Raw genomic sequence first — 27,020 nt, 5'->3', positions numbered from 1 at the left:
CTCCTCTGTCCATCCGATTCTCCAGGCAAGAATATTGGAGTGGGTAGCCATTTCCTCCTGCAGCGGATCTTCCTGACCCAGGGATTGAACCCGCATTTCTGGCATCACCTGAATTGGCAGAGGATTCTTTACCATTAGTGCCACCTGGGAAGCCCTGCCCTAAAATTAGGCTAGGAAATGTATTAATTAACATATGGGGACAATATAGTGACAAGTGAGAATATAAAAAAAAACCCCATTATGTAGAGTATAATCTCATCTCAAAAATGCACTGGAAGAAGGATGCTTAGGTCTTTGTCTGGGAGCCAGATACACATTATCACTTCGTGAAGATTCCGGTTGCTTTTCTGGGTGTGTGTTAGTTGCTCAGTCTTGTCGAACTCTTTGCGACCCTTTCGACTGTAGCCTATCAGGCTCCTCTGTCCAAGGGATTTTTCAGGTGAGAATACTGGAGTGGGTTGCCATTTCCTTCTCCAGGGGATCTTCCCTGACTCAGGGATTGAACCTGTGTCTCTTGCATTGCAGGCGGATTCTTTACCCACTCCGCCAGCAGGGAAGCCCTTCTGGGTGTATGCGACCCATTACTTGAAAGTTCAATAACGGATTTGGGAAGTAGAGGTAGCTGATAAAAAATCTGCAAAAACAAAAACAAAAACACAAACCCCAATCAATATCTCTGGGTGGTGGATGGTCAGAGATTCCAATTTTCTTCCAGGCACTGTTCTGATTTTCCTCAAAGACAAAGTTTACTTCTATGGTTTAGAAACAATAACTATATATCAACTATGTTGTTGTTTAACTGTTAAGTCGTGTCCAGCTCTTTCGTGACCCCATGGACTTGTATCCCGCCAGGCTCCTTTGGCCATGAGATTTCCCAGGCAAGAATACCGGAGCAGGTTGCCCGGTCCTCCTCCAGGGGATTTTCCCCACCCAGGGATCGAACCTCAGTCTCCTGCGTTGGGAAGCGGGTTCTTGACCACTAAGCCACCAGGAAAACTCTAAACCCAACTGTACTTCAATTAAAAACTGACAAATGCAATGAACTAACTTGCAAAGTAAAAAATAATAGTAAAGTCGTTGCGTTTTCAAGCTCGTTTATCAAGTTCTGACTCTTCAGGCTACCCACCCGCTTTCTTTCCTTGGAGTCGGGCGGGGGGCTTCTCTGAAAGCAGTCCCGCCCTCCAGAAATCCGCTCCGCCCCTCACTAGCTCGCTGCACCGCGTCCCTGGGACGCGCATGCGCATGGACTCGGCTCCGCCCCCCCCTGCCCCCGAGTCGGGGCGGGATGAACAAAGCGCTAGCGTTCTGCCGCGCGCCGGCGCAGCCTCGCCGAGGCCTTTAGCTCCCGGGCAGCTCCTCTTCTCTGTGACCTCGTGGCGCAATGGTAGCGCGTCTGACTCCAGATCAGAAGGTTGCGTGTTCAAGTCACGTCGGGGTCAGGTCGGCTTTTTTCCTCCCAAAGTACAGGGGCAGCAGAAAGAGTGGAGTCGAGTCCCATCGCAAGAGATTTGATCTCGCGCAGGTGTATTATCCCGCCCGCCCTGACGGCTCGTGGGCCCTTTTTCCTCTCGTCGCGAAGACAGAGCTGATGCTCACTGTCCCTCCCGGGACCTGCCATGGGCTGTGTGCCGGGCCTCTTGTCAGCCCCTCCCGTCCGACTCACGTCTCCACTCCCCAGCCCCGCTCCCCGGAGGGTCTCCCGGCGGGAGGTGTCCCCGCGGACTCCGCAGGTGTCTGACCCCTCGGCGGGCTCGGCTGGAAGGTCCAGTCAGCAGGTCTGATGGCCTTGGAACCCGCGGCGGGGGCTGCTTGTGCTCCCCACCACGCCCCCCTCCTAATCCCCCCGCCCCGGACCTGGGGACTGACGGCCGAGCTCTGCGCAGCTCCGATGCCCGGAGATGCCCGGGCAGGTGGAGCCCGGCTTCCACGCAGGTGCTGGGACCCGCTAGCGGGTGGCAAGCACGATCCTGAGAGAGACCAGGACTGGCCCTGCCCTGGAGTGGGCAGAAGGGCCAGCCATAAAGAGCCAGCGTTTCAAATCTCAAATGACGAAAAAATCCCCAGGATTAGATCTGCGCCTGCAGACGGGTGGAGAGCTGCAGGGCCTGAGGAACTGTAGACTCAGGCAGCTCAGGGTGGCTGTTCTCTTACTCTCTGTCCATCCGCTGCTGGACCAGGGCCCACTTCCCCTACACCCTGCTCTCAGGACTGACCTTCCTGCCTAGTGGTCCCAGGACCCAGTTTATCACAGGGGCAGTGAGGGGCTGCCCTCTGCTGGTCTCCCTGGTAACTCATGAGCCCACCTGAGGTCAGTTTCCCCTATAACTGCAGTCTCCCCTTCCGGGGGAGAAGGCAGCCGTCCTGTCCACCTCTCTGTCCACCTCTCTGTCCACCTGTCCACCTCTCTGTCCACTGCACACGGTGTGCTGTAGCTCCAGGACTTTCTTCAGAGGCATACATTCCTCTATGTTCAATCATCCATGTCGCTGTTGCTGACTCTGGCTCTCTCTTCTGCCTTGAAACTAGGCAAGCACAAGGCTGGTAGTGCAGGCCACCAGGAGCACATCCGTACAAGCCCAGACATCACAAGTGGAAAGGCAAAACATGTCAAGGGGTTCTTCGCAGGAGACAATGAGGGACCAAGGGAGTACTGGGGAGATTTCCCGGTGCCTTTTGTGCACCTGGTTGGAAGAATTGAGAGATTAGATCCAAAGGGAGTAGCCCTTACTTTCGTGAATAACAATGTAAAAAGACTCCTCTGGGTTCCTGAAAACAGAATAAAACCCACAGGATCCATACTTCACCTACAGCTGTTCAGTTTCCCTTACTCTCATGACCAGAAAAGAAAGGAACGTGGAAAGACAGACACAGAATGACCTGGTCGCAGGAGCTAATAATCTATGGACATTACCAGAAAACACGGTGAAGGTGATTCTCAAAAATAGCTTTTTATACCACTTTGAATAACTCTTCTTGCATATTGTCAGTGAAATTTATGTATGTTTTTACTGTACAGTTTGAGTACAGGAGATTTACATGAAACAGAATTAATAGATTTTAATTAACTTTAATAGAATTAGCATGACCTTCTAAATGTTAATATCAAATATATGCAGCAATATTGTATTTATTTTGTTTAAAATTTTTCATAAATGAAAAACAACATCAGAAAATGAATTACTAAGTAAAAGAAAACAATTTTTCTCTCTAGAAAAATAAAGCAAGTTGCACAAAAACTTTAAACACACAAAATATGTAGACACATACTCTGCATGTTAACATGTAGGACTGTGGGTGGGAGACACACCAGCTCTGGGAGAGCGGTAACCACTGGCTTGTCCTGAGTTGGCAACAGGGACAATAGTTGGAAAAGCTGCCAGTTACTGATCAGAGGTGGGGTGTTTGAGACCCACTGCTACAGGGGTTGTTTAGCTTCCAGGTTTTTATAGGAGATGACAGGCTGCCTTCCTGGGCTGGTCACTGTCGATAAGGGTTTGGTTTCCTGGGCGTGCTGCTGCCCACTGTGAATTGGGCTCTATTTTTATACTGGTTTGGCTATCATCCATGTGTATATTCAGTCTCTCAGAGGTTGTTTATTCCCCAGCTGTCTCCCTGCAGGGTCCCTGGAAACCTCAGCCTGGACAAACGTCCATGGTTCCTGTGGAGTGACCCTGCCACAGGCCCTCTCTGTCCCCAAGTGCTGGGACCCACGCCTTCCCTCAGGTCTGCACGCCCAGGGCGGACAAGGCACCCCATCCCTCCCAACCTCAGGTGACTATGCTGTTCAGGACTCTGGGGCTGGGGCTCCTGGGGAGGATGAGTCCCTGGAGGCTGCCACTGCTGGACTCAGGAGACTGGCACTCTCTGGAGGACTCTGGATGCACCCTGGCATCCCTGGGTGCAGGAGATGCAATGGTGTTGGGCATCAGAACCTGCCTCCCAGTAAGTAGGCTGAGCATAAGTCGTGCGAGTCTGTGTGCCCGAGGCCAAACAAACTAAAATGGAGGCATTTGGAGCAGAGTAAGGTTTATTGCAGGATTGAGCAAGGGGGATGGGTGGCTTGTGTCATCCTCAAACGCCGAACTCCCTGAAGGGTTTCGGCAAACATCTTTAAAAAATATTCATTTATTTAGCAGTACCATGTCTTAGTGGCAGCACGCAGGACCTGCAGAATCTTCTCTGCAGTATGCGTGATCTTAAGTTGCAGCTGTAGCATGGGGGATCTAGTTCCCTGACCAGGAAATGAACCAAGGCCCCCTGCATTGGGAGCATGGAGACTTAGCCACTGGACCACCAGGGAAGTCCCAGGAAAGCATTTAGAAAGGCCAGGGAAAGGAGGGCATTCCCAGGGTCTGTGGTCAGCTCGTTTGCAATTCTCTGATTGGTTGATGGTGAGGTCATAAGGTGGGGTCACTGGGGTTCACAGTATCAGTCCTTAGTCCCTGTAGGTCTGGGGCAATTAATCATGTGTGAGTTTCTCCCGTTTGGTGGTGGTTTTTAACATCTGCAAACTCAGGAAGTATTCCTGAGATGTTGTAATCTGGGAACTTCACAGAGGCACTATAGCAGAGGAGGAGGGGATCTGTTCTGGGAAGGCCCCGCAAGGTCTCAGCAGCACAAACCAAGGTCTTCGACCTGCTTCCTCTTTCCTCCCCATGCCCACTTGAACTTGAAACTCATTACCCCAATCTTCAGGTATCAGTGCCACTCCCCACCTTGTGAGGGGCAGCCTGGCTCAAGGGGTGACCTTAGTCCTGGGGGACGTGACCAGGACAGAGGGCTTCCTGCGACCCAGCTCACTAGAGCTGCCCTTTGCGGAGACAACTCTAGAAAGCTGAAAGAAACAGCGTGAGGTCTGCCGACTCTGTGCTCCAGGGAACACACATTCTCCAGGGGACACACTGAACTGACAGCGGCGGAGAAGGGAGATGAAAGTGGCCGAGGAAAACCTGGACATACCTTCAAGTGTTCTGAGCAGATGGCAGAAGGAGATCTCATTTGTACAAAACACATCCTGCTCCACAAGGCTGGAGAAGAACACACCAGATTGTCAGCATTGCTTCTCTAGGGTGGTGAGATATTTGTCTGCATTTTCTTACTTTTCATCAACAGTGAAGAATCTGGAATCCAGTATGCCCGTCTGGAGCCTGGCCCTGCCTCAGTATGACCTGGACAATTACTGTCACCTCTCAGTACTTGGTACAGGCAGTAAAGAATCTGCCTGCAATGCAGAAGACGTGAGACTCGGGTTCAGTCCCTGGGTTGGGAAGATCCCTTGGAGGAGGAAACGGCTACCCAATCCAGTATTCTTGCCTGGAGAATTCCATGGGCAGAGGAGCCTGGCAGGCCACAGGCCATGGGGTCACAAAGAGTTGGACACCACTAAGCAACTAACACACACACTCAGTGCCTATGTCCTTGTCTGTAAAGTGGGAGCCACCAGGGTTCCTGGCTCAGAGGACAAACGAGAGAACTGAGGAGGTGGATTTACACAGGGCGTTTCAGACACTACAGACCCTCCTGCTGTGATCAGAATGACTTTTCTAAGGTTATTGCTATTTCCAAGGCCAAACCCCCTTCTCAGTAAAAGAGGATTGCATCAGCGGAACCACAGCGTGTCCTGCCTCCCCTGTGACCCAGACACTCTGTGCACTATGTGCTGGGACAAGGCCCTGCAAAACCCTACCAAGGTCCCCCACTTGGGCCCCCCAACTGGCCCCCAGGTGGGGGTTCCGACCACAGGTGGGAACCAAGCAAGGAGGAAGCTGGACTGCAGCGGCCAGCAGAGGGCGCCAGAGGCGAACCCAGCCGAAGAGGGCCGTTAACCGCGAGCATGTTTTTCCCTCCAGCGAAGTGAATGCGGAGCCTTCTTGTTTGAGCGCCTCTGGGAGAATTTCTGGAAAGCGATGTGACCCTCGTCTGTTTTCAAGTGGTCATCTAACACTTTCACCGTTACGTAATCATTGCAGGGGTTGGCATATTGTAAATAGTAACGTGTTAAAATAAAGGGCTACGTCATTAGTTTAACTATAACCCAGGAAATATTAATACCGCCAGGATTTGATACTAGGATGAATTTAAAAATATAAGAACAAGCTCTTCTTTATTAGACAGTTTGCATGTTTCCTCTTTCTCTTTGTATTTTCAGTCCCCTCCTGCCATAAATTTATAATAACATGATATACTTTTAAAAGTATACTTTTCTCTACAAAGATGCAAATATAAATTATAAAACATAATTTCATAAAATTAAATGTGTTGGACTTCCCTGGTGGTCCATTGGTTAAGACTCCACACTTCCAATTCAGGGACTGTGCGTTTAATCCGTGGTTAGGGAATTAAGATCCCGTGGGCCGCACAGCAAGGCTGAAAAACAAAAAAAATAAAATATCTTATTTCCTGAGATCTTAGAGATCTGAAGTGTTCATTTTTCTTTGAAACTGAATCAACACTATAATAATGTTAGCATAGTACTGATACAAACTGTACAAGTATGAGTTTTGATAGTAAAATTTGAAATGATCAAATTGCCTCTTTAAACAAATCTTAAATTTTATACCAGAGTATAGCTGATTCATAAAGTTGTGTTAACGAATTGTCTCTTTGTTTGGCACTTCAGAAGTGTTTACACGCTGGGATGGCATCTCTAGGGAGGAGCTGGCTGGGTGAGAAGCGGCTTTTTCTTGACGAAAGACTCTGTCAGGGAGAAAAATGATTTCCTCTGCCCTTCTAGGTTCTTCTGGCTGGTCTAAGAGAGACAGAGTAACAGGAGAAAATCAAGTACAGTTTAATGTTGAAACCATTTCCCTCAGATAGGGACTTGAACTTGGCCAAAACCCAGTCTTCCAACCAAGATCACAGACCTGGTTTTAGGACCTAATGAAGCTCAGGTCCTTGATGTCTCATCGCAGAAAGCATTCAGTGAGAGACAAATGATAGATAACAAGTGGATTTATTTAGAGAATCACACTCCACAGACAGAGTGTGGGCTGTGTCAGAGGATGAGTACGGCCTTGAGATGTCATGTGGTGAGCTTTCAAGGCCTGGGTGGTTTCACAGGCTAAACCACAGGCTAATGAGGGGAAGATTATTCCAGTTGTTCTGGGGCAGGGGCAGAGATTTCCAGGGATTGGGCTACCACTCACTTTTTGTTTTTGTTTTTTTCCCAAGTTCTTCACTATTTAAAAAAAAATACATTTATTTATTTTAATTAGAGGATACTTGGCAATATTGTGATTGTTTTTGTCATGCATCAACATGAACCGGCCATAGGTATATATGTGCCCCCCAATCCTGAATCCCCCTCCCACCTCCCTTTCTACTCTATCCCTCTAGGTTGTCCCAGAGCTTTGGGTCCCCTGCTTCATACATAGACTTTTTGATCTTTGATGGTTGACTTTAGAACTCTCATGGTACCTCTGGGTGTGTCATTTAGCTTGCTGATGTGTTACAGTTAGCAAATACTGAGGATCAAGGTCTAGGCCTCTGAGTCACCTAGGTCATGCCCCGCTCCTTCCCTCCTGTTTCAATATCAGGGACTTCCTGGGGGTCCAGTAGCTAGGACTTTGGGTTCCCAATGGAGGGGGCCTGGGTTCCATTCCTTGTCAGGGAACTAGATCCCACATGCCACAACTAAGACCCAGCACAACCAAATAAATAAATAGGACACAATGGACGCTCTTTAAGGCCCATCCAGCATTAACACTCTAGTCTTCTCTTCAGCCTTATTACTCTGCGTGTGGTCCTCAAACCTGCAGCAGAGACTGCCTGGGAGGAGAAATGCAAGACCCAGACCCCACCCCAGCGCCACTGACCCTTTGTTCATCATTCAGTTGTGTTTGACTCTGTGACTCCAGGGACTGCAACACATCAGGCTTCCCTGTCCTTCACTATCTCATGGAGTTTGTTGCTCAGACTCATGTCCATCGATTTGATGATGCCATCCAGTCATCTCATTCTGTCACCTACTTCTCCTCCTGCCCTCAATCTTTCCCAGCATCAGGATCTTTTCCAATGCGCCAGCTCTTCGCATCAGGTAGCCAAAGTAGTAGAGCTTCAGCTTCAGCAACAGTCCTTCCAATGAATATTCGGGACCGATTTCCTTTAGGATGGACTGGTTTGATCTCCTTGCTGTCCAAGGGACTCTCAGGAGCCTTCTTCAGCACCACAGTTCGAAAGCATTGATTCTTCAGCGCTCAGCCTTCTTTATGATCCAACTCTCACATCTGTACATGTGAGATGCTTTTAAAAACATCTCCGGGTGATCTGCAGATGCTCTCCTACATAAATTTGAGGCTCCTCAGATGGAAGAATGAAACAACCCACATGAATATAAATACATACATTTTATAGACTCGAGGGGCTAGGATGCCCCCTGGCAGTGGAGAAATGACGTCTTCATTTCTGAGCCATTTCTCCCCTCAGACTCCATGGAATTTCTGCAAGTTCAGTGTTTTGTTCCTAGAAATAACAGATACTCACAACCCATTTTCTGGGTGACAGGTGAGCAGATGAGCAGAGTTGGATAGTCCTATTGCCTCATCACCTGATGTAAAATTATGAGCTTTTATTCCACCTTCTCTGGAACCAGGCAGAAGTAACTTGCAGACTCCTCCTCTGCCACTCATTAGCCACTTAGCCCTGGGCAAGTTACTCAGCTGACAGACTCGGTGAACTAACCCCCTGAAGAAACAGATTAGTAACCCGTCCAGGGTGGTTTCGAGGATTATGATCTCCCAGAGGAAAGCACTTGCCAGAGTCCTGGATTAAGGTGGGGGTTGGTGATGTGATGGAAAGAGAGTGTTGTTACATAAGATCATAGGCAGTGATATAACATGCTTATGGCCGTTGTATTAGTCAGCTTGGGCTGCCATTACAAAATACGTCAAAGACAGAGTGTCTTAAACAACAGAAATTACCTTTGTCACAGTTCTGGAGGCCGGAATTCGCAGAGAAGGTGCCAGCTGACCCAGTTCCCGGTGAGGACTCTCTTCCTGGCATGTGGACAGCCGCCATTTTGCTGTGTCCTCGCAGGGCATTTCTCGGCCGGGCGTGGGCCCGGAGATCTCTCTTCCCGTTAGAGCCACCACTCTCGTCAAGTTCCACCCTCGTGACCTCATGAGACGTTAATTACCTCCAGATTACCTCCTCTCCTGGAGCTTCTCTGGTGGTTCAGAGGGTAAAGAATCTGCCTGCAATGTGGGAGACTCGGGTTCAGTTCCTGCATTAGGAAGATCCGCTGGAGAAGGAAATGGCAACCCACTCCAGTATTGCCTTGAGAATCCCATGGACAGAGGAGCCTGGCGGGCTACAGTCCACGGGGTCACAAAGAGCCGGATACAACTGAAGCGACTTGGCACGGCATATTTCAGGTTAAGATTCTTGTTATGAATTTTTTTTAATGTATGTTTTTATTCTTAGCTGCACTGCATCTTTGTTGCTGCATGCAGGCTTTCTCTAGTTTCAATGAGCAGGGGCTGCTCTCTAGCTGCAGTGCATGGGATTCTCATCGCAGCGGCTTCTCTTGTTGTAGAGCACAGCTTTCAGTGGGTGTGGCTCGAGGGCTCTGTGGCACAGGGGTTCAGTTGCTTCTCGGGCACATGGAAGCTTCCTGGACCAGGGACTGAACCCGTCTCCCATGCATTGGCTGGCAGATTCTTAACCTCTAGACCAGCAGGGAAGCCTTCAGGCATTGTTTCTGAAGCTCTGCCACAGTACAACTGAAGCGACTTAGCACACATGAGCGCACGGCACAGAAATGCCTGTGCTCTGGCCAGAGAGCCTTTCACTTTGATTCTTTTAATCCCGGTGGATGAAAAATGGAAGACACCAAGACAGAGACAGGTAAACAGTTTTGTAGGCATGTTATTCCCTATGAAATGTAACCCATAGAAGACAGGTGAAAGCTACAAGGGTAGCTTTGCAAGTAGACAGCTTCAAAGTGTTCCCCAAATCCCCCACAACTACCCAGTGGTTTTACCTGCTGTCAGAGGTGAATCTTTGGAGGGTGTTTTCTAGCTATTGGCTCTAGCAGTGGTCAGGGGGTGCTATGGGTCTGTGTAAACAATAACTTCCAGGAGCTGAATTGCTATGGATATATTATTACTAACCAAAGTCCATACTTAACTCAGATTCCTTAGTTCTTGCTTAAGGTCCCTTTTCTGTCCCAGGGTCCCACTCAAGCACCATGGCACGTTCTGCCCTCATTTATCTTAGGCTCCTCTTGACTGTGACAGTTTATCAGAATGTTCTTGTTTGGGTTGACGTTGACAGATTTGAAGAGTGCTTATCAGGTATTTTCATAGAATATTTCTCCATTGGGATTTGCCTGATGTTTTTCAGGTGATTAGACTGGAGGGTTATGGTTTTGGGGAGGAAGACCACAGAGATAAAGTGCCATTTTCATTACATCCTATCAAGATGCCCTCCTCCCCCAAAATCCCTGTCCCCCGGAACCTCAGGATGTGACCTGATTTGGAAATAGTGTCTTTGCAGATGTGATGAGGTTAAGACGAGGTCGCATGGGTTAGGGTGGGCTCTGATCCAGGGACTGGTGTCCTTTAAGGAGAGAAAACAGACACAGAGGCAGAGGTTGGAATTATGCTGCCAGGGGCCAAGAGATGCCAACAACTCCCAGAAGCCAGGAGAGAGCCCTGGAGCAGATGCTCCCTGAGCCCCAGAGAAGGAACCAGCCCTGTCAGCTCCTGCATTTTAGACTTCTGGCCTTCAGCACTATGAGAGAATATACTGCTGTTGGTTTAAGCCACCAGTTACAGCACCCCTAGGTACATACTTAAGTACATACTATGAGCCTGATTTATCACTGTTGATGTTAACCTTGGTCATGGGGCTGAGGTCATTTTTGCCAGGTTTCTCTGCTACAAAGTCACTATCTCCCCCTCCACATACACACCCTTCCATGGTGTGCTCTTTGGAAGGAAGTCCCTGTACACAGTCCCATTGTACTTTATTTTTAAAAATTAACTGATTAATTAATTTTGGGCTGCCCTGGGTCTTTGTTGCTGCGTGTGGACTACTCTCTAGTTGTGGCTCCCTAGCTCGGTAGCTGCGGTGAGTGGGCTCGGTTGCTCCACTGCATGTGGAAATGTCCCTGACAAGGGATTGAACCTGTGTCTCCTGCGTTGGCAGGAGGATTCTTAACCAATGGACCACCAGGGAAGTCCCCACAGTCCTTTAAAGAGTTGGGAATGCTCCATGTCATAGGAGGGTTTATTTGAAGGCTCTTGAGAGTCCTTTGGACAGCAAGGAGATCAAACCAGTCCATCCTAAAGGAAATCAACTCTGAATATTCATTGGAAGGACTGATGCTGAAGCTGAAGCTCCAATACTTTGGCCACCTGATGTGAAGAACTGAGTCATTGGAAAAGACCCTGATGCTGGGAAAGATTGAAGGCAGGAGGTGAAGGGGATGACAGAGGATGAGATGGTTGGATGGTATCACCGACTCAACGGACATGAGTTTGAGCAAACTCCAGGAGATGGTGACGGTCAGGGAAGCCCAGCATGCTGCAGTCCATGGGGTCACAAAGAGTCGGACACAACTAAGCAACTAAACAACAACAATCATGAAAGAGGCTTTTCTCCTTCCAGTATTCTCATATATGTTATTACCAACCTAAAGGACTGATCATATCTGTTGAAGGACTTAAGTGTAGCAACTTTTAAAATTCCTTTAATTAATCCTATTAGCTTTATCCCCATGTAATTCCTTTGGACCATCTGGAATTATAACCATGAACGATGCTTTGATTTCTTCTCAATAGTTATACATCACATTTCTGTTTCATGACTTCTAACGTTGACCAGGATACCAGAACACTATTAAAGAGCTGGGCTTGGAGATCTAGCATACATCCTAGCATTTTTGTCTGGTGGGACCCTCCATGTAACTCTGGTGGGACTCTTGCCAGTGACAGACAGCACCCAACCTTTCTGGTACGGAGTTGAGCCGAAGGTTTTGGGTCCAGCCAAACAAGACCCTATTTCCCTGGCCAGGGTGGCAAAGGCGGGCAGGAAACTTAAACAGGGCCAACCAATTTTCTCCGTTTTTAGTTTGTTTGGTCCCGAAGAGAAGTGGGGAGGGTCTTATTATCTGGATCACAAGGTAGGAAACATGGGAATGAGGATTGGGGGAGGCTACCCTCCTGAACAAGCAAAAAGGGGCTGCCTACAGAGAAAGATGAGGCCGAGTAGTGAAGAGCAAATAGTGGGGAGGGGACTTCCATAGTGGTCCAGGTTAAGAATCTGCCTTCCAGTGCAAGGGAGTTAGGTTTGATCCCTGGTGGGGGAACTAAGACACCGCATGCCACTGCCAGGCAACTAAGCCGAGCGCTGCAACTAGAGAGAAGCCTGCACACCGCGATGAAAGACTCATGGAACTAAGATCCCACATGCCTCAATGAAGGCAAGACTCCATGCACCCAATAAAATAAATAAAATAAATTAATTTTTTAAATGGTTAAGATAAGAGGGCGGGAAGACAGATGCGGAGGCAGAACACTCATGACCTTGTAAATCCCTGAAGCCAGACTTCCAACTGTGTGACCCTCTCAGGATTTATGTTTTCCTTTTTGTAAAGTTGGGCCTATTAAAACAGAATGAACTTTGACTGTTACTGAAATCACTCTTGTTTTGGTGGCTAACTTTTCTTAGGCCATTACCCTGTACCAACCAGGCTGAGAGCACTTAGTCCATCTCATTTTTTTTTTTTAAAAGATACTTTTGGCCACCTGACTTGAGGGATGTTAGTTCCGCAGGGGAGGACTAAACCCTTGTCACTGGCAGTGAAAGTGCAGAGTTCCAACCACTGGACCATACCATCTCATTTAATCCTCACCACAAAGGGCGGTTGTAGATATGGTTTCGAGTTCACAGATGGGAAAACTGAGGCTCTGAGGGACCAGCAAGTTGCTGGTGCTCTCCCCATAGACCCTGGTGGTGTCTCCGGAGCCCAGGTTTGCTGACACACAGCCTCTTGGTCCCCTTGCCAACAAACACTTGGCACTGGCCGTTTGCCTCTACCAGGATGCAGTCACTGGCCACTGCAGCCCCAACCTTCATCACACCCTGAAAGGATTTCAGAATGGAGATCAGGAATGAGGCTGTCTGCTCTGGGAAAATCCTGGCAGAACAAGCCTTCAGAAGATATTCTCAGGAGAAGATTTTATGAGCCTAATTTTTGCATCTCCTCATGTCTAGAAAAACACTAAAATCATGAAGGGGGACATCTGCTCCTGACCAGCAGCAAACCTTTGCCAAAGAGTGTGTTTGACTGCACACTGGCCCGTTCACTAAAATAGTGCATAGTACTGACGCCCCTCTACCCCCACCTCCCATTTTTGGAGGAGTTCCTCAGAGCGCTCTGAAATGTCACCTTCCAGGCTATAATCCTCATTTTGCCCACAATATAACTTAACTCACAACTCTCTCATGGAGCATTTTAAAAATCAATACCCTTATCCAGCTGTTGGATAAACATCCAAGACCAGAGAACCTGAGTCCTGGAGCTTGAAAATGTGGCCTTGTGCGCTATCCTGGCAGAGTCTAAGTTAACGAACGGGCGCACGCGGGCGGGGTGGGGAGGGAAGAAGAGTCCGCACAGTCAAGTCCTATGCGGTCTCCCAGCCCTGTGCGCAGAGAAGGCGCTCCGGAGCCGGAGGTGTCTGGCTGCGGGTGCGGACCCTCAGTGGCCAACCTGCCAGCGCTTCCACTCGGCTTTCACCCCAAGCCCTGGGAGGCGCGGAGCCGGCGAGCCTGGCTCCCGAGGGCCCGAGGACCCAGCCCCCGCCGCGCTTTCCACTTTCTGTTTCTTTCCGGAGCTTCCTTCAACTTTGTATTCGGAGTCCCGGAGTTGGCAGGCCTTTGCCAGCGAAGCGGGCGACCTGGGCCGGGCGGCGGGGGGCCCAGGGCGGGGACTGGAGCGCGGCTGGCCCGGCCCGTCCTCCGCTCGGCCTCCTGCGCGCTCCCCGTGGCCGGCGCCCGGCACATGGAGGCGGCCGAGGAGCTTACACCCGGGCCGGGAGCCCGGGCGCTCAGCCCGGAGCGCCGAGCGCCGCGCTGTCTGCCGCTGGCCGACCTCCGGCGGGAGCTGGGGGCGCTCCTGTTCCTGGCGGGCCCCGCGGTGAGTAGGGGGCCTCACCAGGGGCTGGTCCCGGGGGCGGGGATCCTGGGGCGCAGAGCTAGCAGGAGGCGGTGGGCGCGCGCGCGCGGGGCCACGGTCCCGGGAGCCTGGAGGCGGGCAGGTCCGGGCGCCTTCCCGTGCGCCCGGGCCGCGCTGGCCGCCCTGTGCGGCTGGACAGCTAGGGAGTGGGACCGGCCGCGTCCAGTCTCCCGCTCCGGAGCCTTCTCTGGAGGAGGGCTGCCGAGGAGCAGGCGGAAGCCACCAGAACCGCAAAACACTGCGGAGAACACCGAAAACTAGCCGTCGATTCCGGCCGTGAACGTGCGTCTCTGGAGTAACTCCAGGCGGGGATCAGTGTCTTTTAGACCTACATCTTCAGGCCTCTGCCCAAGGAAACTAGCGGCATCCTGCCTCACACGCCCTCCCGCAAGTCTTGTGTTTAAAACGTTTTTGATGTGGTTCTCTTTGGGGCTGAGGGTTTTTTTTTTTTTTTTTCCTCCATTATCATCGTCAGTTTAGGACTCTTTCTGTGTTTTCTATTTAAAGGTAATTAGAATTCTGAAACCACAGCACCCACAAACCAGAATCTCATCATTGTTCTCCTGCCAGTTTGGGTGATTTTCAGATCAACAGGGTAAGGGAGCCCTTTCTTCAGACAAGAAGAACCTGGGATGGTTCTCAGGGGAGAATAAGCTTTTGGACTGGAGAAGGGAATGGTTCCCCACTCCAGTATTCTTGCCTGGAGAATCCCATGGACAGAGGAGCCTGGTGGGCTACAGTCCACAGGGTCACAAAGAGTCAGACGCAACTGAGCGACTAACACACAAGCTGTTGGGCTCTGGGGTGATGAGACATTCTGCACCTGCAGAGGCTGAGGCAGACAGGAGTGACCTGATGGTGACCCCGTTGTTTGTGGGATCCTGGGATGCCCATTGTGTTGTACCAGGTGGCATGGATGAGGCCGGGAGAAAGCCATGGCTTGAAAATCCATGTAGCGGGGAGCTGTTGGCAGCCAGAGGGAAAAGAACACCTGGTTAGGAATCTTACTTGTGGGTCCAGTTCTCTGCTTTGACCTCAGAAGGGAGGTTAGGAAATGGCTATGTGAACCTGAGTCAGCTGGTAACCTCTTCCGGCTTCAGTTAATCCATCCATAAAATGCGGATAATAATACCATGCTTGGCCCCACATTATCGCACAGGTTACTGTGAGAAAGGTCTCTGTAAGGCTTCCCAAGTGGCTCAGCAGTAAACAATCTGCCTGCTAATGCAGGAGATGCGGGTTCGATCCCTGGGTTGGGAAGATCCCCTGGAGGAGGAAATGGCAACCCACTCCAGTATTCTTGACTTGAGCAACTAAACACGGAAAGCTGCTATTGCTCTGCTAAGTTGCTTCAGTTGTGTCCGTCTTGCGACCCCATGGACCATAGGCCGCCAGGCTCCTCTGTCCCCGGGATTTCCCAGGCAAGAACACTGGAGTGGGTTGCCATTTCCTTCCCCCAGAGGATCTTCCTGACCAGAGATCGAAAACTTATCTCTTATGTCTCCTACATTGGCAGGTGAGTTCTTTATCACTAACACCACCCTGAAAATGAATAATTAAACAAGGTAGCCTCTGAGATGCAGCCACGCCCAGGGCAGGCCCCTGTCTCTGCTGGCCCCCAAAGTCACCCAGTCCCCTTGTCGGTCTGCAGGGATGGTGAGCACATGGCTGACATGCAGCCCCCCACCCTTTCTCTCTGTACACCTGTGTGTGTGTGCCTGTGACGATGTTAATTATAAGCATAATCTATGTTCCTTGTAGAAAGAACAGAAAACCGAGACAAATGAAAGGAAAAGTCTCTGAAATGATCTGAAATAACCGGAGAGTTGGGAAATGTTCCTTGCAGCCGTTTGTGGGACTGTTTCTGTCTGACTGCTTTATGCAGTCGGGTCGTAGAGTTCTGACACCGGTTTAATTGGGTTGTATATGGGCTCCTCTTGGTCCCTCTCTGTCTCTGTTCCCCTCTCCTCTGGGTTTTCTGTTTCCTGGGGGCACAAGGGAGGGGAGAGGTGCCCCTCATTGCCTGCTCAGGGTCCCCCTCTTCACTTTCTGAGGGTCCACCATCCATTAGGTAGGACCCTGGTCTGGGGCTCCTCTCTCTGATTTTCTGTCTCCGGTTCACCCTGTCCCTTCCAGGCCTCTCATATCAACAGTGACCCGCGAGGATCCAATGTAGGAATCAGGTTGAGGGACTAGGACTTACCACACCTGCAGTGAGCTTTAAATGAGGGCTGTAAAGAGAGAATAATGCAGAACACAAAGGCAAGTGTGTGAGATGAGCCGTGCACATCTGAACAGAGGCTGGGCCACATTTTCCTTTAAAGATTTAGGTAAACTGTGCGTTTGTTGGGGCAGGAAGGCAGTTGTTGAAGTTACCTGGCCTCAGGCATTTCAGCTGAGCTTTCTCCTCGTCGTTAGCTTCTCTTCACCAGACTGAACTGTCAGTACTGAAGAATAATCTCAAAGAGGGACTGCGTGCTCCTCAGGGACACAGGCTGTGCAGTGCATTGGTGAGGACAGGAAAGATCTGGGGTAGCCAGGCCCAGAGAGGGAAACAGGCTCCATGGAGACAGGCTCACCTGGGAGAGAGTTGAGGGGGTCTAGGGCTGAAGGACAAAGACTAATGACAATGCCCCCCAAGCAGAAGGGCATCTGAGAGACTGGCTTCCTGCCCACGGACCTGCAGGCTGGTCTCTGACTGTTACACTGTCAGTGGGGAATGAGGAGCTGGGAGTGATCAGTGACCTTAGGTAAGATGTCACAGGAGCAGACTTGCTGGGGGCAGAAAATGACCTTGGCTGAAGGTGGGAGCTCCTTGGCAGTCCAGTGGTTAGGACTTGGAGCTTTCACTGCCAAGGGCCCAGTTTCAGTCCCTGATCAGGGAATTAAGATCCCACAAATCCAACTGCCCCCTGCCCTCACCTTTTCCCAGCCCCAGCCATCCCTCACACCCCACCCCCTCCTGCCTGGAACGGTCTCCCAGACAGACAGGGCCCTTTCAATTGCCTGCTCACCATCCAGGTTTCGGCAGAAACTTCTGTGACTCCTGAGCTCCTGTGTTATCTGCAGTGCCCGTCTTGTGTGATCCACTGTGTTGTTCCGTGTTGAACATCTTTCCCTGTGATGCCCTGGGTTCCCTGGGGTGGGGCTGGAGCCATGGTGTTCACCTTACTCAGATCTATGCTTCCATGCTTGGCCTGTACTTGGTGCTCCAAAGGAGTGGACGAGAGTCGACCTTCTTTTTTTTTTTTCAATTTCAAATTTATTTAATATAAATTTATTTATTTTAATTGGAGGCTAATTACTTTACAATATTGTATTGGTTTTGCCATACATTGACATGAATCAGCCATGGGTATACATGTGTTCCCCATCCTGAACAACCCCCCACCTCCCTCCCGATCCCATCCCTCTGGGTCATCCCAGTGCACCAGCCCCGAGCACCCTGTATCATGTACTGAACCTGGACTGGCGATTCTTTTCACGTATGATAATATACATGTTTCAATGCCATTCTCCCAAATCATCCCACCCTCTCCCTCTCCCACAGAGTCCAAAAGACTGTTCTATACATCTGTGTCTCTTTTGCTGTCTCGCATACAGGGTTATCGTTACCATCTTTCTAAATTCCATATATATGTATTATTCTGTATTGGTGTTTTTCTTTCTGGCTTACTTCACTCTGTATAGTAGGCTCCAGTTTCATCCACCTCATTAGAACTGATTCAAATGTATTCTTTTAAATGGCTGAGTAATACTCCATTGTGTATATGTACCACAGCTTTCTTATCCATTCATCTGCTGATGGATATCTAGGTTGCTTCTATGTCCTGGCTATTATAAACAGTGCTGCGATGGACATTGGGGTACATGTGTCTCTTTCAATTCTGGTTTCCTCAGTGTGTATGCCCAGCAGTGGGATTGCTGGGTCATATGGCAGTTCTATTTCCAGTTTTTTAAGGAATCTCCACACTGTTCTCCATAGTGGCTGTACTAGTTTGCATTCCCACCAACAGTGTAAGAGGGTTCCCTTTTCTCCACTCCCTCTCCAGCATTTATTGCTTGTAGAGTTTTGGATAGCAGCCATTCTGACTGGCATGAGATGGTACCTCATTATAGTTTTGATTTGCATTTCTCTGATAATGAGTGATGTTGAGCATCTTTTCATGTATTTGTTAGCAATCTGTATGTCTTCTTTGGAGAAATGTCTGTTTAGTTCCTTGGCCCATTTTTTGACTGGGCACACCAGGCCGGCTCACACCCATTGTCCTTCTGGCATCCAGCCCCAGGGGTCACTCTCCCAAAGCCTCCTGGCCAGAAAACGAGGGTCTCCATGACAGGAGGCAGAGACATGCACAGACAGCCCGGCCATCTCTCTTGTCCACTTAGCCCTGTCTGAACCCCAGGCAGGAGTCCTTGAGGTGCTGGGGGAACAACCTGTGGGCCCAGCAGCAAGCCCTGTAGGTTCTGTAGGTCTGGTCCTTGATGGCCCCCTCTTGATTGGATGAGTATAGTGGGGCAGGGGGTGGAGTATGCTGAAAGACAGATCCCTCAGCCCCATGGACATCTGAACTCTGTTTCTTGAAGTGGGACTGGGCGTGGGTCTTCTGACCAACATCCTCAGGTGATCTCAGGTGTGTGGTTAGCAAACGTGAACTCTGGAGCCAGGACCCCCGCCGCCCCTGAGGCTGGGGTGTGGGAAGTCTGGCCATCCAAGGACTGTACCACTGCGATGACCCACCTTCAACCCAACAGTTGAGTGGATTAGCTCTGCATGAGACGTGGGTTTGATTCCTGGGTCAGGAAGATCCCCCAGAGGAGGAAATGGCAACTCATTCCAGTATTCTTGCCTGGGAAATCCCATGGACAGAGGAGCCTGGAGGGCTACAGCCTATAGGGCCACAGAGTCAGACATGACTGAGCACACACACACACTCATGCATGCACAGACACACACACAGGCACTCATGGATTAGCTCAGCTAGATTTCCCAGCTTCTGCTCTGAGAGGGTCAGCTGATCCCACCCGTGCACTGGGCATTCACCCTAAGAAAATGTCTGGCCCCACCCAAGTAAGAAAGACATTCTGTGCAGTGCGCTTTGTATCAGCAAAACCTGGGAAGCAGCCCAGAGACCTGACCATGCATTTTCCTATGAAGCCACAGAAACAGCTTACATGTGGCCTGTGGAGTTGACCGGACACTGTTCTGGAAATATTGAAGTCTGATGAAAAAGGGGAAAACAGACCTATGACTATCGTTTGCAACAGTTTATGACAGTTCAGTTCAGTTCAGTCACTCAGTCGTGTCCGACTCTTTGCGACCCCATGGACTGCAGCATGCCAGGCTTCCCTGTCCATCACCAACTCCCAGAGCTTGCTCAAACGCCTGTCCATTGTTGAGTCAGTGATGCCAAACAACCATCTCATCCTCTGTTGTCCCCTTCTACTCCCGCCTTCGATCTTTCCCAGCATCAGGGTATTTTCCAATGAGTCAGTTCTTTGCATCAGGTGGCCAAAGGATTGGAGTGTCAGCTTCAGCATCAGTCCTTCCAATGAATATTCAGGACTGATTTCCTTTAGGATGGACTGGTTTGATCTCCTTGCTGTCCAATGGACTCTCAAGAGTCTTCTCCAACACCACAGTTCAAAAGCATCAGTTCTTCAGCTTTCTTTATGGTCCAGCTCTCACATCCATGCATGACTACTGAAAAAACCATAGCTTTGACTAGATGGACCTTTGTTGGCAAAGTAATGTCTCTGCTTTTTAATATGCTGTTTAGGTTGGTCATAGCTTTTCTTCCAAGGAGCAAGTGACTTTTAATTTCATGGCTGCTGTCACCATCTGCAGTGATTTTGGAGCCCCCAAAATAAAGTCTCTCACTGTTTCTACCATTTCCCCATCTGTTTGCCATGAAGTGACGAGACCAGATGCCATGATCATAGTTTTCTGAATGTTGGGCTTTAAGCCTACTTTTTCACTCACCTCTTTCACTTTCATCAAGAGGCTTTTTAGTTCCTCTTCACTTTCTGCCATAAGGGTGGTGTCATCTGCCTATCTGAGGTTATTGATATTTCTCCTAGCAATCTTGATTCCAGCTTGTGCTTCATCCAGTCCAGCATTTCTCATGATGTACTCTGCATATAAGTTAAATAAGCAGGTGACTGTATACAGCCTTGACATACTCCTTTCCCGATTTGGAACCAGTCCATTTTTCCATGTCTGGTTCTAACTGTTGCTTCTTGACCTGCATACAGGTTTCTCAGGAGGCAGGTAAGGTGGTCTAGTATTCCCATCTCTTGAAGAATTTTCCAGTTTGTGGTGAACCACACAGTCAAAGGCTTTGGCATAGTCAATAAAGCAGAAGTAGACATAGTTTACGCACAAAAAGGCTTAAAAAAAAAAAAAACTGAAAAGACTGATAGTGATGCTGAATTTACCCAAATAAGGGCCCTGTGCCCTTTACAGTTAATATAAATTCACAGTCAAAGAGACACCAATTCTGTGAATGAAACCACAGAATATCTGTGGGGTGGGGACAGTACTTAGTCACGGCCAGTTCCTGGGAACAGGCCTATGGGGGCCCCTGTTTCTGACTTTAGGGTCTACAGAATTGGGTTTTTCATATCAACCTTTTTCAAAATTTCTATATTTTTGGCTGTGCTGGGTCTTCATTGCTGTGTGGGCCTTTCTCTAGCATGCTGGGCGGGGGCTTCTCTCTAGTTGCAGTGCGCAACTTTGGTCTGCAGTGGGGGAAGCAGGAGCTGGGTTGAGGTTTGGAATTCGATGTGGAGATGTTTGCACCCTCGCCCCCGCACACGCACATGCACGCACACGTGCACACATGGCTGAGCGCAGGCCTCTCATGGTCTGTCGATCTGGGTCCACCTGCGGAGATGCACCTGTCTGTCCCCAGGTGCAGGGAGGGAAAGCAGGTGGTCACCTGTACCGTCACCAGCAGGGCCAGGTCCAATGCCCACATGGCAATCTTGGGTGGTTGCGGCACTGGCCGATGGCAGTGTGGGTCGACAGAGGTGAGGACGAGGGTCACTGGGAGCCTCGCCTGAGCTCACCAGAGGAGCTTTTGCCCTCGAAGGACTGAACAGCAGCAGCGCTGGCTGGACCTGCACAAGCTCCCTGAACCCAGGGTGTGCACTTTGAGAGGGGCGTGTGGGGCCGATGGGCTTCCCGGGAAGTCCTGCACCTCCAGGGTCTGGCAGGTCACAGAAGGTGGTTTTAAATTAACCTGAGGAGATAAGTCAGTGTCCAGAGGTGAGGCAGGAAGTTCTGGAATGGTGAGGGAGAATGAGTCCGTGTTCCCCAAGCTGCATTTGCCCTCATATTGGAGGCTTTGTGGAATCTGAGATGCTCGGCAGACTGGTAACGATTTGCCCCATCGTTCCAGACCCCACTGTCCTTCCATTGAGGTAGCCTCAGGTCTGCCTCAGGAGTTCCTCTCTGCGGACTGTTCTGTTGGCAGTTGAAAGCTGTTCTCTTCAGCCCTTAGGAGGAATCTGAAATAACAACGGGGTCATCTCAGGAGGGAGCCTCTAGAAATTTCAGGGAAAATAGGCATGCCGTCTACGGTATGAGAATCTACAGTGAAAAATAATTTTAAAAGTTGGAAGTTCTCAGAAACATGATACTGGTGGTAGCAAATGAACTTGCATATTTTTCAAGAAGTCCACCCGAGGCTGCTCGTTTGCCTGTGAGAGCTGGCGGAGGCTCCGTGCAAGCCAGACCTTCTTACCTCTGCTCGGAGCCCACCCGGGAGGGTAGGGTCACCTGGGAGGCCCGCCCCTTCCTTCCACTGCCGTGGTGGCCCTCGCCTGCAGCCTCGTGTTTTCCATCTCTTCCCAGTTCCTGGCCCAGCTGATGGTGTTCCTCGTTGGTTTTGTGAGCTCTGTGTTCTGCGGGCACCTGGGGAAGCTGGAGCTGGACGCTGTCACACTGGCAATTGCTGTACGTACGGGGCTGGCCAGCTCCAAGCTAGGAAACCGTGTGTGTTCATTTGCTCCTGCGGCTCTTACAGATGATCAGAGTTTAGGGTTTTCAGGGAAGACATGTATGTGTCTGAATCTCTCACTGTTGGAGGCCACTGGTCTGAAAGGGGTTTCACTGAACTAATCTCCAGGTGTGGGCAGGGCTGTGACCATGTTTCCATCCTCAGCCTGCCTCTCCTTCCCCAGGGAGCCGCCCCAGGTATGTGTCTCCTCAGGTGCCAGGCTCTGCATGGGGCGTCTCTGGAGGGCCAGAATTCTGTCTGCCACGCCAGCTAGTCTGCCATCCCTGGAGCTCTGGCTCCCACCCTGACCCCACATCTGGGAGAAGAGAATTGTTCACCAGTAGAAACCCTCCCCCTTCCTCCAGCTCTTGATTTTTCTCTTATCCCGAGATGCCAGAATATGAAACCCTGGGTGCCCGGGTCCAAACCTGAAACCGGGAGGAGGGACTTCCCTGGTAGTCCAGTGGCTAAGAATCTGCCTTTCAGGGCAGGGGACATGGGCTGGATCCCTGGTGGGGATCCCTTGTTGCTCCACAACAAAGACCCAGCTTAGCCCACCCCCCCAAATAATAATAAAACTTTAAAAAATTAAATAATAAAAGTTAAAAAAATCAGGAGGCACCAGTCCTCTCTGTACCCCAGACGTGAGCCCCACAGCCACAGAGAGGCATCATTGCCCTCAGCCATGGTTGCTGGCCTGGGGGCCCTGCCGGCTTGCTCAGTTGAGCCAGCAGATGTTTCGCTGAAGTTCTTGCCGCAGGTGTGTCCTCTGAAAGGCACGCATCGGCCTCCCATCGGGCATTTGAACTTGCCACCTCTGAGCCTGCAAGGTGCTCTGAACCATCCCCAGGGGCTCGTGGCTTGCTTTGCTTTCAGGGAGCAGCATGGACAACCCTAGTTTAATTATCCTTTTTGGTCTCTGATGTTTGGATATTTGGGGAGCTCAGCAAGCTTCCCACAGATCCTTCTTGGCCACAGAAGTGCAGGAAAGCTGGTGCTTCTGGGCTGGGCCTGGCGGGGACTGCTGTCCCTGGTGCCTCCCGTAGACTTGGGGGGTAGCAGGTGGAGGCAGGCAGGGCCTCAGACTTCCTTGGTTTGGGGGTGCTGTGGATGCTGGAAGGCCTGAGTCTTGGCTCTGAGACTTGCTCCTGCTCTCGCAGAGTCCTTCAGGGCGTTGTTTGGGTCATCCTTGGTCACTAGCAAGTGGGCTCACCCAGGACTTCTCTGTGCCATGCCGCGGGCCCCTTAAAAGGGTTCATGGTCCTCGGAACCTGGGAAAACGGTGCCCAAGACCTGGGGAACAAATGCCTAAGAAAGACTAATGCGGTGTGGTCACCACGGCCTTGACTGTCCTTTCCTCCCAGCACTGTGTCTGTCCTTTAATTCAGGGCATGGGGAGGTCTGTGCACAGGCTCCGGGCGGAGTACTGAGGGCTCTGGGGCTCTGACAGGCAGACGGGGAACCTGCCCCTAGCCTCCTCCCTGGTTTGTTCCCAGGTGATCAACGTTACTGGTGTCTCGGTGGGGTTTGGCTTGTCTTCTGCTTGTGACACACTCATCTCCCAGGTGAGTGGCAGCCCCAGGTCAGGTCACTCCCCCCGCCCCGCCCCAGTTGGAGGGCAGAGACCCCCAGGGAAAACCCTTGCCACATTTCTCAGCTCTCCTGCTGCCTCCAAAGTGTGGCTGCAGGTCTCTCTGGTCTGGGAAGTGGTGTTTTTCTGCATGACAGCCCTACTGCTACGTCTTGACAGATAGGGGATGTTTTGTAAAAGTCCCTTTTATCACTTCCAACATTGTGGAGCTCGGTATGTCCAGGGATCCTCAAACGTGCATGTGTGTCAGAGTCACTTGGGGGCCCCCCACCAGCCATAAGCCTGAAGAACCAGGTCTCGGGAGTGGATGGGGAGTGTCCTGACTGGTTGTGTATGCTGGTCCCAGTGGCCAATTTCAAGCTGCCCAAGATGTCACTGAGCTGGCTGGGGAGGGATGTGCATGGTGGGTTTTGTAAGCAATGGGAGCTGGCTCCAGTGCCTCCCCAATCCCCAAGTTTCTGCATCAGTAGGTCTGGGGAGGGGGAGGCCCAGGACATCATATTTCTGATAGGTTTCCAGGTGAGGCCACCCTGACTGCACATTAGGATTACATGGACATGGGGAAATTTTACAAATTATTGGTGTCTGGGACCTACTCTGGACCGGTTAAGTCCAGACTTATCTTTATCAAGCCTCTGTAATCAATGATTTAAAAATGTTCCCCAAATTAAACATCCATTTATGATAAAAAACTCTTCAGAAAATAGGCACGGAAGGAACGTACCTCAATATAATCAAGACCATACAGAAAAAGACCTTGGTGCTGGGAAAGGTTGAAGTCAAGAGAACGGGGCAGCAGAGGATGAGATGGTTAGATAACACCACTGACTCAATGGCATGAGTTTGCACAAACTCCAGGAGATGGTGAAGGACAGGGAAGCCTGGTGTGCTGCAGTCCACGGGGCTGCAAAGAGTCAGACATGACCGAGCGACCAAACAATGATAAGGTCACAGCTAACATACTCAGTGGTGAAAAGCTGAAACCTTTTCCTCTAAGATCAGAATCAGATAAGGATGCCCTCTTGCTCCACTTTTATTCAACATAGTATTGGAAGTCCCTGCCATAGCAATCAGAGAAGAAAAAGAAATACAAGAAATCCCAATTGGAAAGGAAGAAGTAAAACTGTCACTGTTTACAGATGACATGATGCTATAGAAAATCCTAAAGATGCCACCAGAAAGCACCTGGAGCTCATCAATGACTTTGGTAAAGTTCTAGGACACAAAATTAATATGCAGAAACCTGTTGTGTTTCTATACCCTAACAATGAAATATCAGAGATATAGGAAATGTTCCTTAGGTGATTCTGATGAGCAGCTGCGTTTGAGAACCACTGACACCTAAAATGTAGCAGTCTCTGCGGCCATCTGTCTCTCATGGGGCGTGATTGGAGGCCTCTGGGGGACAGTGAGGGTGCCGTTTCTGTATTAACGTGTTGGTTTTGACTGTGCACGCAGACGTTTGGGAGCCAGAACAAGAAGCACGTGGGCGTCATCCTGCAGCGGGGCGTGCTGGTGCTGCTGCTCTGCTGTCTGCCCTGCTGGGCGCTCTTCCTCAACACCCAGCTCATCCTGCTGCTCTGCAGGCAGGACCCGGCCGTGTCCAGGTGAGATGGGCCACCCCCCAGCAGGATAGGTCCATCCCGGCAGAAAGATGGTGCCGGCCAGGTTCAGGCTTGGGGGGTTCCCAAGGCCAGGGACAGGCCACGCTCCAGAAGTAAGTTAAGCTGTCCTCAGCTGATTCTCCATACCTGGCCTGTGGGATAACATACCCGCTCCTTATTTGGGTAACTTTCAGGTAAATAGTTTTGGGTGAAATATGATCTGCAAACACCCTCCACGTGAAATGGTGGTTCATGGTGTTGGTTCCCGGTTTTGTGATTTTTGGCCCTGGTCAATATTAAAATCACCTGAATGCTTTTAAAGCCCACCACTGGGGAATTCCCTGGTGGTGCAGCAGTTAGGACTCTGTGCTTTTACTGTCAAGGGCCAGGTTCAATTCCTGGTTGGGGAACTAAGATCCTGAAAGCTGCATGGTATGGCAGGAAAAAAAAAAAAAAAAAAACACAACAACACCCCCCGACCTTGTGCCCTCCTCCAGCATTTTGTTCTTTTCATTTGTTTGTTAAAATGTTTATTTATTTGGCTGCATACGAGATCTTTGATCTTGGTTGCCACCTGTGGGATCTTTAGTTGCGGGATCTAGTTCCCTGACCAGGGATCGAACCTGGGCCCCCTGAGTTGGGAGCATAGAGTCTTAGCTACTGGATCACCAGGGAAGTCCCTAGCATTCTGGTTTAATTGGCTTGGGGTGCAGCCTGGGTGTCCATGTCTTTCAAAGCTCTTTTAGATGATTCTAAAATGTGACACAAGGTTTGAGAGCCGCTGGTTTAGTTGATAAAGACCTTTTGTGACTTTCTGCTCAACCAGTGGCTCTGAACCCAGGGGACATTTGGAATGTTAAGAGACGTTTCTGGACGTCAGAACTGGTATGGGGGTGTCGCTGCTGGTGGAAACCAGATGCTCCAGAACATCTTGGGATGCACAGGACTGCCTCCACGACAAGAATTACCCAGCCAGGGTGCCCAGTTTGAACCCCCTGTCCTGGACCTGGAGAGACTTGGGAGAACCAAGAATGATCACTCGGGTCATAGGATGACATGTTCTGTGTAGATTCCGACGGTGCTCCAGCAGCTTCAGCCTGTACGTTTAGGAAGAGCCAAGCATGTGAAGGTAGTGTTGCTGTGTCCTGCCTACCTTTCCCTGGAAACGGAGCACTCTGTCACTTTTTCCCTCTTCCATGTACAGGCTTACCCAGACCTATGTCATGATCTTCATTCCAGCTCTTCCTGTAAGTGTCCATGGGGTAAGGGGGTCCCTCCTTGAGGTTCATGGGTAAAAAGGCAGCAGAGATGCCTTGAGCTCAGGGATCTGGTTCAGCCCTGCAATGATGCCCACATGAGGAGTTGGCTCCTTCAAGGAAGTGTAGTTTTCATCATACTCGGGAAAGACACAAACCTTTGTCCCTCAAGAAACACCAGGGTCAAGAGGGCTGCAGAGGCCGGGGTCCCCGCTCCCGTAGCAGAAGGGGTCTCTGCTCACCCGCGGGGAGGAGCTCAGATTTCTTCTGTAGATGGTGAATCCTTGCCACCATGGACCCCCGGGGGCCTCACCCGGAACTTTGAGGCTCTTGCTTGCTAAGCCTGAGGCACAGAACCCACGTGTGTGTTAGTGTTCAGGGGGGCCC

The 27,020-nt window shown here is 50.4% G+C and overlaps 1 protein-coding gene and 1 non-coding gene across 2 annotated transcripts in view; both read left to right on the top strand.

The window, feature by feature from the left end:
* On the top strand, nt 1,368–1,439 carry TRNAW-CCA. The gene has a single exon. It is a non-coding gene; the product is annotated as a tRNA-Trp (tRNA).
* Nucleotides 13,950–27,020, top strand: part of SLC47A1 (solute carrier family 47 member 1) — a 29,063-nt gene continuing 15,992 nt past the window's right edge. Inside the window, exons 1-5 of the mRNA XM_018064741.1 lie at nt 13,950–14,140; nt 22,038–22,139; nt 23,679–23,747; nt 25,232–25,380; nt 26,582–26,624. Coding sequence (XP_017920230.1) covers nt 14,006–14,140; nt 22,038–22,139; nt 23,679–23,747; nt 25,232–25,380; nt 26,582–26,624 — 498 coding nt within the window. The 5' untranslated portion in view covers nt 13,950–14,005. The remainder of the gene's footprint in view (nt 14,141–22,037; nt 22,140–23,678; nt 23,748–25,231; nt 25,381–26,581; nt 26,625–27,020) is intronic.

Source organism: Capra hircus, chromosome 19 (genome assembly GCF_001704415.2).
Source record: "Capra hircus breed San Clemente chromosome 19, ASM170441v1, whole genome shotgun sequence".
Lineage (NCBI taxonomy): Eukaryota > Metazoa > Chordata > Mammalia > Artiodactyla > Bovidae > Capra > Capra hircus.
Note: the sequence above shows the minus strand (reverse complement) of the source record. Positions and strands in the feature narration are given on the sequence as shown.